Source organism: Mesocricetus auratus, unplaced genomic scaffold (genome assembly GCF_017639785.1).
Source record: "Mesocricetus auratus isolate SY011 unplaced genomic scaffold, BCM_Maur_2.0 Super-Scaffold_100018, whole genome shotgun sequence".
Classification (NCBI taxonomy): domain Eukaryota; kingdom Metazoa; phylum Chordata; class Mammalia; order Rodentia; family Cricetidae; genus Mesocricetus; species Mesocricetus auratus.
Window position 1 is genome coordinate 26,395,349 of NW_024429199.1, and position 12,539 is coordinate 26,407,887.

General features: G+C 42.4%; 1 protein-coding gene across 1 annotated transcript in view; it reads right to left on the minus strand.

Annotated features, from left to right (window-relative positions):
- Positions 1–12,539, minus strand: part of Map3k5 (mitogen-activated protein kinase kinase kinase 5) — a 188,731-nt gene that overhangs the window by 70,626 nt on the left and 105,566 nt on the right. The window contains exons 10-11 of the mRNA XM_005065835.4: positions 10,943–11,096; positions 2,119–2,226 (exon numbers count right to left, since the gene is read on the minus strand). Of these exons, the coding sequence (XP_005065892.1) occupies positions 2,119–2,226; positions 10,943–11,096 (262 nt within the window). The remainder of the gene's footprint in view (positions 1–2,118; positions 2,227–10,942; positions 11,097–12,539) is intronic.

Genomic DNA, 12,539 nt, shown 5'->3' on the forward strand with positions numbered 1-12,539 from the left:
GCCTGGCCATGACTGGAATTTGGGAAAGGCTTAGGCCAGCCGAAGTGACTATTTCAGCATGAGCTATTCTTCCTTTACTACAGACATGCTGTGGGGGTGGGCCTGCAGAGCTTCCTACAGCGGTGGCTAACGAATGTGAGTTCTGCTAACCACGTGGGACACACAAGGTGGAAACCCAGATTTGAAGCCACTTCTTGTCACTCAAATGCTGAGGTCTCCAGGAGATATCCTTTGAAAACCACTATCTCTAGGAGCCCAATTTAGTCATAAAGTCAAGGATTCTTCATCAGTGGCTACAACTCAGTCATTCAGTATGGCCACACCCTTTATTAAACAGCCACACATCAGAATCATATAATGATTTTCGTAACAGTGTATGTGTGTGCGCGCACATGCGCGCTCACCCAGGACTCACTTTGAGCATAACATGAAAGATCACAACTTAAGGATATCATGTAGTCTTAACAACAGGCAGCTCAATCTGTGCCCTAATGGATACTTACAATACCCAAAATGGTAACTTCATATTGTTTAAAGAATGAAACAAGGTTAAAAACCGGGACCTTAAAAATAGGGATCAGTCCAAATAGTAAAACAGTAATTTTAAAGTGTTTGTTGTTAATGCCCTTCAAATACTTGTTTTGCTCATTATAGTAAAGGGCTCTGTGAAATGCACTGTCCACATAATTTCATATAACTGTCACGACAAACTCAAAGAGGGGTTTCATGCAGCTCAGGTTGGTCTGGAATTCACTGTGTAACTGAAGGTGACCTTGAATTTACCATCTTTCTGCTACCTCCCAAGTTCTAGGATTAAAGGCACCATGACAGTGTCCATTCCCAACAGTCTTTTGAGGTAGGTGTTGGTGTTATTATTATTGTTGTTATTAATGTCGCTTCTACAGATGAGGAGAGTGCAGCTGAGGGAATCCATGCCACATAAGAGCAGCGATAAAAGTCTAAACATAGCCAGGTCTATTAACTTAAACAGTACCGCAAACTCATAACCAGTTTGTGTTTTATTTTGCTCTTATGGCCTATGTACATACCTGCAGGTTTCACTCATTGGTTTATTGCTTCCCAAGGGAAAAGGTAAGTGCCATGAGAGAAAGAATTCATCTAGTATAAAGTGTTTTTCCCACTACTTAATACAGTGCCTGGTAGTGCCTGGCAGAATAAATTCTCAGCAAACATCTGTACATGGAGCAAGTGGATAGATAATGTTTAAAGAAAAGTAAGAGCATTTTGGAAAACAACTACAAAATGAAACCCCTCAAATAAATTTTCTCCTAAGATTTCTCTAATATCTACACCTTCTCCAGTTGCTTGGACAGGTCCTTCCCATGCTTTCTGTTTTAAGAGTTGTGGCATGTATACCAGAACTGATAAAATCACGCCTGTCATCTCAGATCATGAGGCTGAGGCAGGAGAAATGAAATTTAGAGGTCAGCCTATCCTACATAGAAAGATTCTGTCTCAAAACAAAGAACAAGAAATCTGAATGAACTACCAACATGCAAAGGTTGGTGACCTGCTGCTGAGCATATAAAGCAGGATGTGTGTGTGTGTGTGTGTGTGTGTGTGTGTGTGTGTGTGTGTGTGTGTGTGTGTGTGTGTGTGCATGTATCTCAGATCCTTCTGGAACAAAGTGGAAATTTATCCTACCTTATTTTATCGAGACCACATTGAGTCAATGCTAATCTGAAATTTAGTAGCTATTTAGATAAACCAGCAGCCAAATGCAAAGATAAGTATAGCTGGCCCAGTGTAACTCTTCAAGTGGATTTATTCTTCCTAGAATTAACAGAATTTACAACCTGTTTTAAAACTTACTTCTTTGGCACAATTTTGAAAAATTACTTCATAACTTAGGTTACAGCATGAATTTCTAAAACAAAGAAACATCCCAATTTTTAGCACTGGCTATACTGTCTATAAATCTGAATTATTTCAAATATATCCTATTAGTTGATGAAACTCATAACCCTAAATTTGCAATGTTATATTGCAGCATGTACTTATGCCAAGATAAAGATAGTCAAGCTATTCCTTCTTAATGAACACATTTATTGAAGTGAGACCAGAAAGACATAAAGGCTTATCTTAACTGTAGTTTACCTTGTCATCAGGAAGCACGTGCCAAATGGATATTGTCTTCTCCTCGACTTCATTGTTGATAGACAGGTACGAAGGCTGGTAGATTTTGGTTGGCTCTAATATCAATACCTAGAAAGAATAAGGCAAAGAAACTCGCATTAGTGACAACTGCTACAGTAAATCCAACACTATGTGGAAGAGGTTATAGATTTGACAGCTCTGGAAATCGTCTTAACTCTAATGAGTCCTAAGAGCCTTCCGAGTCTTTCCTGATATACAGTTATCCTAAGGTCCAGCCATACATCAGCTTTTATTTCTCACAGACTGGAAGTTGTATTTCAAGGCCCTCAGCTATCCCTGGAGAACTTACTAGTCCATTTTGGAAACCTTCAGCAGGCTCGTTAATTCATGCTTCTACCCAAGGCTCTCATGAACTGAGGCAGAGGATCACTGCAAGTTCAAAGCTAGTCTGGGTTACATCGTGAGTTTCCAGCCAGCTTAGGCTATAAAGCAACACACACACCTCATTCCCAAATCTTAAATTAATCATCTTGTAATGCACGAGCTACTTCTATTAAAATAAACGTGTCAAAGAATGGCAGAAACATGATAAAAACACTTCTGCACACCAAAAAGATTCTATTTCCAGAACAGAAATTTCAGATCTCTGCTGTCACACTTTATCATAAGGAGCTGGTAGTATGGTTCTTCTACTCATGAAAATGGATTTATAAATAATTTGGGATTTTGTTGAAAGAGTTTTATATATAAAGAATCAGATATAACTATGAGAATAAAATTATCTTTGCATTGCCTTCAAGATAAAAATGGAATGTTCAATAAGAGAAATAAAATTTCCTGATATTTTAGAGATGCATGAAAGGTGTGTGATAAGCAAGTTGAGAATCTACATTGAACATGAGTTTTATTACTAATATTTCACACCAAGAGGGAATGACATCAATATACCACACACTCCCTAATTTTTACGTTGTGATAGTTATTTTTTGTATAGCTCATTAAAGACCATTTTTTTAATTGAGATAAGATTGTGGGTATCCTAGGCTGACCTTGAACTTGCAATGACTTTGACCTTCTGATCATCTTTTATTCTACCTCCCAGGAGCTGGGATCACAGGCTGGCATCACTGGGGACTGAACCCAGGGACTTGAGCATGCTAGGCAAGCATTTTAGCAACCGGACTACATCTCCAGACCCAAGACCTACATTTTTTTATGCGGTTAAGGATGTTTAAAAGGAAGAAAGAGAAACTGGAATGGGTTTTTTTGTGCTGTGCTGAATAAAATTACATTCAGAAGTAATCATGAATCAGACAACTTTACCAGATAAAATTGGAAAGAAAAGCCTTTGAGAACTCCATCATCAAGAAATAACAAACTCCCAATACACAAAACATACAATTCAGCCTGAGCAAGGAGGAACAAGAATGTGGGTCAGAAAACTGGTTCCCTGCCATACATTAGGAACTCAATACATTCTTTTCCCTCTGAGTTTACCATAACAGCTTACATAACTTAATATACACAGATATAGAAAGGGGGCAGGAGAGCCCCCAAATTTTCCTTTACTGTGAGTACAAAAAGCTTTAGAGGTTACCAATTGATTTCGTGATCAGGCCTTTACTATGAAATAAGAGGCTTCACCACAAATCTCACAGTGAGGGCTTGTGTTCTGACTCAGGACCATGCCCCTTATTGGGTGAACCAAGGCTCCAACTCTAGTCAGTCAAGCTCAGTGCTACTGATTAAGACTGAAAGATTCATTCTCAACCAACACTGTAGAAATGGTGCTGTCCGTATCTGAATGCTGCATAATACTTAACTATGCAAAGATGTGCTGCATTTTTTAACTATATGAAGATGTGTTACATTTGTTTAGGTTGCAGAATATTTGTTTAACTATGTAAAGATGAGTTGCCTTTGTTTATGTTGTGAAATATCTGTCTAACTATGTAAAGATGTGTTGCATTTGTTTAATTATGTAAAGATGTGTTGCTGTTTTTCCTTGCCTGCCTAAGGCACCTGATAAGTCTAATAAAAAGCTGCATGGCCAATAGCAAGTGGGGAGCAGAGGCAGGACTGCCCAGCAGGGAGAATAAGTAGGAGGAGGAATTTAGGCTTGGGAGAAAGAAAACAAAAGAGAGGCACCAAGGAGACGCCAGGGGGCAGTCAGCCAGTCGGACACAGGAACGTAGTACACACAAAATGCAAGGTAAAAATCCCCGACACAAAGCAGAGATGAACAGAAGCAGGCTAAATTAAGTTAACTGAGTGGGACAAGCCTAAGCTAAGGCCGAGCTTTCATAATCAACAGTAAGTCTTTATGTGTTTATTTGGGAGCTGGTTGGCAGCCCAAAGAAAATTCCAATTACATTTGAATAACCCAGTGTTTCAGATACTAAAACAAGTAACAGACAGCAAAAGATGGGGTTCCCCAAATATCTTCTAAGGCTTCTTCACCAACAAATGAGTGTCCCCTCCTACCCATTCCCCAATTCTGCGGGCACATTCCTTCAGAGAAGCACAGATCAGTGAACTCCCTGTCCTGTTGAACTATGCCTTCATTGTCATCCCAAATGTTTGTAATAGATAAACTCTGAACTATGTGTTCTCAACTTGGGAAGGGAACAAAAACAAGGTTATAGCTGCCTAAAGTTTGTGGAGCCCTCTGATCTGCCCTTGCAATGACAAACTAGGAGGAATCTGTGGCTTAGATAAGAGAAGCACGGACAGGCAGAGGATGGCAGGGAAAGGGGAGAAGAAGTGGAAAGGGAAGGGGAGAGAGAGCAAGGGGTGTGACGAGGAGAGAGGGAAAGAAAGGGTCAAGCAAAGGAGAAACGAGAAGAGGGACCAACTAAGAAGAAGGAGGCAACTGAACAGAGCCATGGCACTGAGCACAGCTCATCTAAGGTGCACACTCTGGGTACAGCTCATCTAAGGTGCACACTCTGGGTACAGCTCATCTAAGGTGCACACTCTGGGTACAGCTCATCTAAGGTGTACACTCTGGGTACAGCTCATCTAAGGTGCTCACTCTGGGTACAGCTCATCTAAGGTGCTCACTCTGGGTACAGCTCATCTAAGGTGCTCACTCTGGGTACCGCTCACCTAAGGTGCACACTCTGGCTTTCTGTCTCCCGTATTTCACACCGGCCAACATTACAACGACTGCCGAGATCACTTACTGGAAGGAGGAGAGCAGGGCAAGGTCTAACACAATAGCTGTTAGCAGGCCGTGTGTATCTAAGTCTCTCAGACACTCTGTGCAGCAGACCCCTCTTGCCTCCCTGCTCCTGGCATTAGGTGGTAAGTTGATAGTATCCAGGCTTTGCAAGGGGAAAAGCAACCCTCCTCCTCCCCGACACCTCTCCTGAAGGAGGTAGGGAAAGAGAGTAAATCAAAGTAAGTATAAAGAAATAGGACCATCCAAATCATTTCACAAACTTTCTGGTATCTTTTGATCATGTCCACGTTTGTTTGTTTCCTTTGGATGACAGAGAAGGAATTATGGAAATGAGTTAAATGGAAACAATTCTATGCAATTTCTTATGTAGTCTCTACTGGGTTTTAGACCAATTTTATAAAATGATAATGTGATCATCCTAGTCAAGACTACCAAAGCCCTCTAAGCATGAGCCACAGAAGCTGCTGCTGTGAGGACAAGATATTACAGTGACTATGCTGCACCAGAAGTCCTTTCCCTCTGAGAAGGAACGTTAGTGGCCAGGTCCAGATACAGTGACAACTCACTACCTAAGTGTGTGTGTGTGTGTGTACTCATGTCTCTCTCTGTCACCCCTCTCTGCTACTATATGATTTATGTCACGTGTATATTTTATATATTTACCATATGTTCTCCTTATTTCTGCAAACAATATCTTTGCAGTGTCTACAATGCTTATTCATATATGCAAACACAGGAAACAGGCATGTGATTAGTTGGAAAGCAGTTTTTATTGAATTTGCAACTTCTTGGTAGACTCGAGCCTTCTAGAATTGATCCAAATAAAGTGTAGAAACTTCAACTAGGCATAGTGATGCACACTTGTTCTGGGGGTGACTCAGGATGTAAAGTTTGAGGCCAGCAGGACCTACTTGTTAAAACTTTGTCTCAAAAAAAAAAAGCCAAAAGGGGTGTGGGTCTGGGACAGTGGTAGAGAGCAGGGGTGTGGTCAGTGGTGGAGAGCAGGGGTGTGGTCAGTGAAAGAAAGCAGGGGTGTGGTCAGTGGTAGAGGGCAGGGGTGTGGTCAATGAAATAGTGCAGGGGTGTGGTCAATGAAATAGTGCAGGGGTGTGGTCAGTGGTAGAGAGCAGGGGTGTGGTCAGTGGTAGAGAGCAGGGGTGTGGTCAGTGAAAGAAAGCAGGGGTGTGGTCAGTGGTAGAGGGCAGGGGGTGTGGTCAGTGAGAGAGTGCAGGGGGTGTGGTCAATGGTAGAGAGAGAGAGCAGGGGGTGTGGTCAGTGGTGGAGAGCAGGGATGTGGTCAGTGAGAGAGTGCAAGGAGTGTGGTCAGTGGTAGAGAGCAGGGGGCGTGGTCAGTGATAGAGTACTAAGGGGTGTGGTCAGTGGTAGAGAGCAGGGGTGTGGTCAGTGGTAGAGAGCAGGGGTGTGGTCAATGAAATAGTGCAGGGGTGTGGTCAGTGGTAGAGGGCAGGGGTGTGGTCAGTGGTGGAGAGCAGGGGTGTGGTCAGTGGTGGAGAGCAGGGGTGTGGTCAGTGGTGGAGAGCAGGGGTGTGGGCCATTAAGAGTGTCTGTCTCACATTGTCAAGGCCTTGGATAAAGTGAGAACTAGAAAACTACAGTTTTGATCTCAGTGTAACAACAAAGCATGGGGAAGCAATTTTGCGTTTTCAAGTTATGAATTCTGGAGTAGGAGTAGAAGAAATAAGCACAAAACACTCTATTTTAGTCTCCTGAAAAACAGCCACAAATAAACCATGACGTTTTGAAAAGAAACGGGATTGCTGCAAAACAAACTGCCATAAATGAGTCTGCAAGATAACATATGCCTTTGTGCCTCTGCCCACGGAACACAATCCCTCTGCCCACGGAACACAATGGCAATGCCCTGCACACTTGATTCATGACAGTTTGTTTTTTTTAAAGAAACAGGCCATGCAAACACAGTTGAAGTCCCCATGGTCCCTTCCATAGTCTCTCTCATCATCCCCACCCTAGACAGTTTTCCAGAATGCCTGGCAATTTTTAACGCCCACCAGCAAAATCTAAAACGCTCTTGTCCCTGTACATTCGCCAACTGCAAAACTTCTACTTATTTGAGTACAGCAGACCAAAAACCATTTCCCACCTTGATCTGTATTTTCTTGTCTACTTAATTAGGTCAATTACCATTCCATGTGATCACCGTCTTTAGCTCTCATTATTAGGCATCTGTATTAAATATTTTTCTTGCTTCATGGTTTTCTCGTTTGCGTGTTTAGAGTGGTTGTTTTTATTAACATTTTCTTTTCTTTTTTTTACACATGCGAGGCAAGCCCTCCACACTACACTACATCGCCACAGCCTCCATTTTGTGTGTGTATGTACCTGTTGGTGGCTGTCTGTGTGGGTATTTAGTGCTGTGTGCATATAGCCTTAGGACAAGATCAGCTGGGTTTCCTTAAGAAGGGCCATCCACTTTTTAAAAGAAATTATTTTTATGTGTGTGGGTGTTTTGCTCGAATGTATGTCTATGTATCACATGTGTGCATTGCCCATGGAGGCCAGAAGAGGGTGTCATATCCTCTGAAATGGAATTCCAGACTCTTGGGAGCCATCATTGGGTGCTGGAAGTCAAACCCAGGTCCTCCGGAGGAGCAGCCAGTGTTCTTAACCAATGAGCCATACATATCTCCAGTCCTCCACCTTGGTTTTTGAGAAAGTGTTTCTCACTGGCCAGTGGATTTTCCTGTCTCAGCTTCCCTGACGCTGGGATAATAAATGCACACCACTGGTTCTGGCTTTTTTTTTTTAAATGTGGATTATCCAGGCAGGACTCAGGTTCCCTACCTGCACAGCAAATAATGTATGGGCTGGGTTATCTCCCTACCCACCCCAATTTAAACATGAAATCAATCAGCATGAGGTAATATTTTCTTTGAGGAACTGTGGGTCTTTTCTTGCTTAAGAAAATCTCTAAGATGTACCTATTATGTCAATATTTTTGAAGCTAAGGCAGGAGAATTTTGTTTTGGATAAGGGCCAGGGGTGTCCCTTAGTGGTAGGGAACTTGCTTAGCTTTGAGTCTGTGACTCAGTCTAGAAAAGAGAAGAGGGAAAGGGAAGAAAGGTGAGAGAAAATTTAAAATAGGAGAAAGATCAAAAAAGGGTAAAGAAAAGAAAGTTTTCTTTTAACTTAGAGCATATAATCTCATAACTTTTCAATATTTCCTGGGTCTTAATTCTTTATTCACTTATATGCTAATATTACAGCAGACTAACTTATATTGAACTTGTCTAAGTGAGTTTGAAATGGTGACTATGGACTGTTTCCTTTCCTGCGGTTTTCTAGCCTATCACCCCTTCAGTCAGCTCGTCAAGTCAGCATCCGTTGAACTCTGAGAGGTGTGCTCTCCTTTCTCACCACCGTGTTTATTGCTACTCAGAGCACGAGGGCAAGCTGCCGGCTCACTCCAAGATATGAACTTTCCCAGACCGCACATTATCCAGACTACGACATAGAGCAGAGTGCTTTAGTTTGAAAGGCGTTTCAATTACGGGTCTTGCCGAGCTCACGGATTCATGTGCGAGTCAGAACAAGGTGTGCTCATTCCAGCAATGGACTTAATTAAATGAGACAGACGACTCTATCAACAAGAACTAGAAATCAGGGTTTAGGAAAAACATTGGGAACTGTCACATCCCCTGAGCATGGAAGATTGAGATTAGAGAGCTCAAACAAGAGGTGTATGACTTTGAGATGGTGTAGGAGGAAGTCTGATGCCGCCATTAAACATGTGACTTATAAGAGGCGCATACAGATGAGGTAATAAAAGGGCGGTTTACCACACTGCTAACCACACCCACTTTAGGCAGGACTAAAGACGTATACGGCTGGACGTAAAGACGTATACGTACGTAGGCGGAACTACGTCACTAGCCAGGCCCACTTTTGGGCATGGCTAGGGGCGTTACGGGGGGAAGGCATAAAAGACAGCACACAGGAAGTCTCGCTCTCTTTTCCTGGAGTTCGGCTTCCGGTCCGGCCGCTAGCTGAGAACTGTTTGGCTCCTCTGGGTTTGGTATCTTGTGAGTAATTTTCTACATTAAATACTTAGCTTTACTGTCAGTAATTGTGTGTCGCGTATCGTTACAGCGTCCGTTTAGCCTACAAGATGGGAAGTAATTTACACACAAAGCCAGTTGCTATTAAGTCCTGGATTGGATGCCACTGCCATATTATATCGAATATGGTGTATCCCGAGTGTTGTAGGGTGGAGATGCATTAGCTGAAACCATCAACCATGCATTTTTACAAAAGTGTGTGTGTGTGTGTGTGTGTGTGTGTGTGTGTGTGTGTGTGTGTGCTAACTTGAGTTTGATCCCAGGGACCATTAAAAAAGTCATGCATGATGGTATATGCTTGTATAATCTCAGTGTTTAAGATGTGGTGACATCGGCAGTGGTGACACACACCTTTAATCCCAGTAGGCAGAGACAGGAGGATCTCTGTGAATTCTAGGCCAACTTGGTCTACAAAACTAGTTCCAGGAAAGCCAAGGCAACACAGAGAAACACTGTCTTGAATAACCAAAACACAAAACAAAACAAAAAAAAAATAGGTAGAGACAGGCAAATTCCTGGAGTTTGCTGGCCAGACAAGTTAGCCTAATAAAGACCTTATTTCCAAACACAAGTGGATAGTTCTTGAGAAATGACATTGAGGATGATCTATGGCCACACACAAAACACAGACACAGACACAGGCAGGCATGTACACACAAATAAATTGTCTATGCATTATATATACATGCATATGTATGTGTATATATATGTTGTATATATATGTATATAGACACATGTATGCATGTGTGTGTCTATGCCTATGTATCCAAGCATGCGCGCACACACACACACACACACACACACACACACACACACACACACACACACACACACACACACAGAGTTTGCTAGAAACCAGAGAGAACTGCAGGTCATCGTTTTCTAGAGTCACAGCACTGGAAATAGTGATTGCCCCATGGGTATGCCAGGGCAACGGTGACCCACCTGGCTCACAGTGGTACAGACAGAATTGCAAAACAAGTGAGCTGATAGTTTCCTCATAACAATGCTGATAATCTTGAAGACAGGGCAACAAAACTGCAGTATCCAACAACATCCATCCGTCTGGATCAAGAGCTGCCGTGGCCTAACCAAGGCATGATATTTTTATTGCATTCTAAGCATTTCTTGGGACTTATCATAAGGTGCAACTAAAATCCCTGCCCCAAACATCAAGATGTATCTCGTTCCTCTGGTTTGAAGAGTCATTATTTTGAAAAGTCAAGTAAGTAGGCATGGCGGCACAGGCCTGTAATGCCAGCACCCAGCATGCAGAAGGCTGAGACAGGAGTTAAACACCAGTTTGGGCAACTTAAATGTACTATATCCCAAAATATAAAGCAACTGTAAGGTAAAGCATTAAAAGGTAAAAAGTAAGCCAAAACAAGTCAATCTGTATAAAATCAATCTGTTCCCAAGTTACATATGTGCATGCTAGAACATAGAGTTACTCACATCGGGACTTAAAAATCACACAGCCAGATGTTCTTTAAAGACAGGAAGCAATGCAGAACTGAACTTAGATGCAAATAAGGGTACTCACTGGAAATCTAACGACAGTAACATCTGTTTTTGTAGCCTCAACCAGGAAATCCATCCAAAAGTCCACAAGTTCCTGCTTGGCCATGGGCTGCTCTGTGGTCAGTTTCACAAAATGCTTATATATCAAAATTGTCTCCACAATCGACTTGAGATACCTGGGAATTAAAGGACATAAAATGGGACAGATTTAGGGCCACCTATTCCCCTCAGCCCCATTTTTTACCCCCTAGGTGTACTTTATATTCTCTGAGTGCACTTTACTTATAATTGAGTCTCTATATTTATCCAGCGTGCGTCACTGTGTGCTACAATAGTAGGTACTTTCACATGTATAAATTTCATAAAAACTCGGCAAAGTATGTTTCTGAAAGATGAGAAAATTCAGGTTTAGAAGGCTTCAGTCAATTGGACCAGGGGCAAACATCTCCCTAAAACAGGTTTTTACTTGTTATTGTGCAGGGAATCAAACCCAGGATGGTGCACACTAGACACATGCTTCAAAACTGAGACCCAGGACTCATGCATGATGGACAGATGCTTCAAAACTGAGCTCCCTGCCCAGAAACACACACACACACACACACACACACACACACACACACACACACACACACACACACGTGACTATTTGTAACTCATGAGTTTCATATGCCTATATTCAATTTGAGGACAAGGTGGACTCATTTGTTTTTGAATATGCCTTTTTGAGGAATCTCCCCGAAATAGATCCTCCATAAGGGATGATTTTACTCTGAATATCCGCAAGCCTAAGATGACAGATGGCGCCTCAAAAGAAAAAGGAAAAATGAGGAAGAAGATAATTATGCAAGATGGTGGCTGTGTAAGCACTTTGCAGACCACAGACATGGAGGTTGGCATTACATAATAGGCATTATTGTGTGGCTGCTTTACTATGGCATAGAATGGTGTCTGCTTTAGGGTAAGAGAAGCCAGGACAACTAAAGCCAGAGCTCTTTGTGTCCGCAGTTCAGTCTCTTCCGCCTTCAGAAAAGTCATCAAAGAGAAATGGCGCATGTGACTGAATGTAGCACCTGCATTTGCCGGTTCATTTAGCTCATGCCATTTCCTCAAAGCCTACTGTGGACACACATGAGACTATGTCCTCAGGTTGCACACAGTGCCATGGAGACAAATGTACAAAGGCACAATAGCACGGTGAACAAAACCAGTGGGGATACATTTAAAGACAGCCATCAACACCTGCCGAGGCATACTGAAGAACACCAGAAGCTGGAGAGCTGGGTGGGGGTGGGGTGGGTTCACAGGCTTGAAGTCAGCATCCCACTTAAAGAAATGATGTATGAGCATTCCCCCAGGTTGATGAACAAAGAGGCTAGAAAAGGCATCTTTAGGCAAGTGCTACATTCAAACGTGTAAACACAGTGTTGTATGTTCATTAGACACACAGAGTGCTGTGAACCCCAGAGCAGAACGAGAGAGCAAGTCTGGGGAGGTGGAGATCGAACCTTGTTTGCCAAACCAAGGAGATGGACTTTATCCCTCGCCGTTTGACAACCGTTAAACTGTATTGGTTTAAGGATTTCGATGAAGAAGAAAAGATGGGCTTGCAGTTTAGA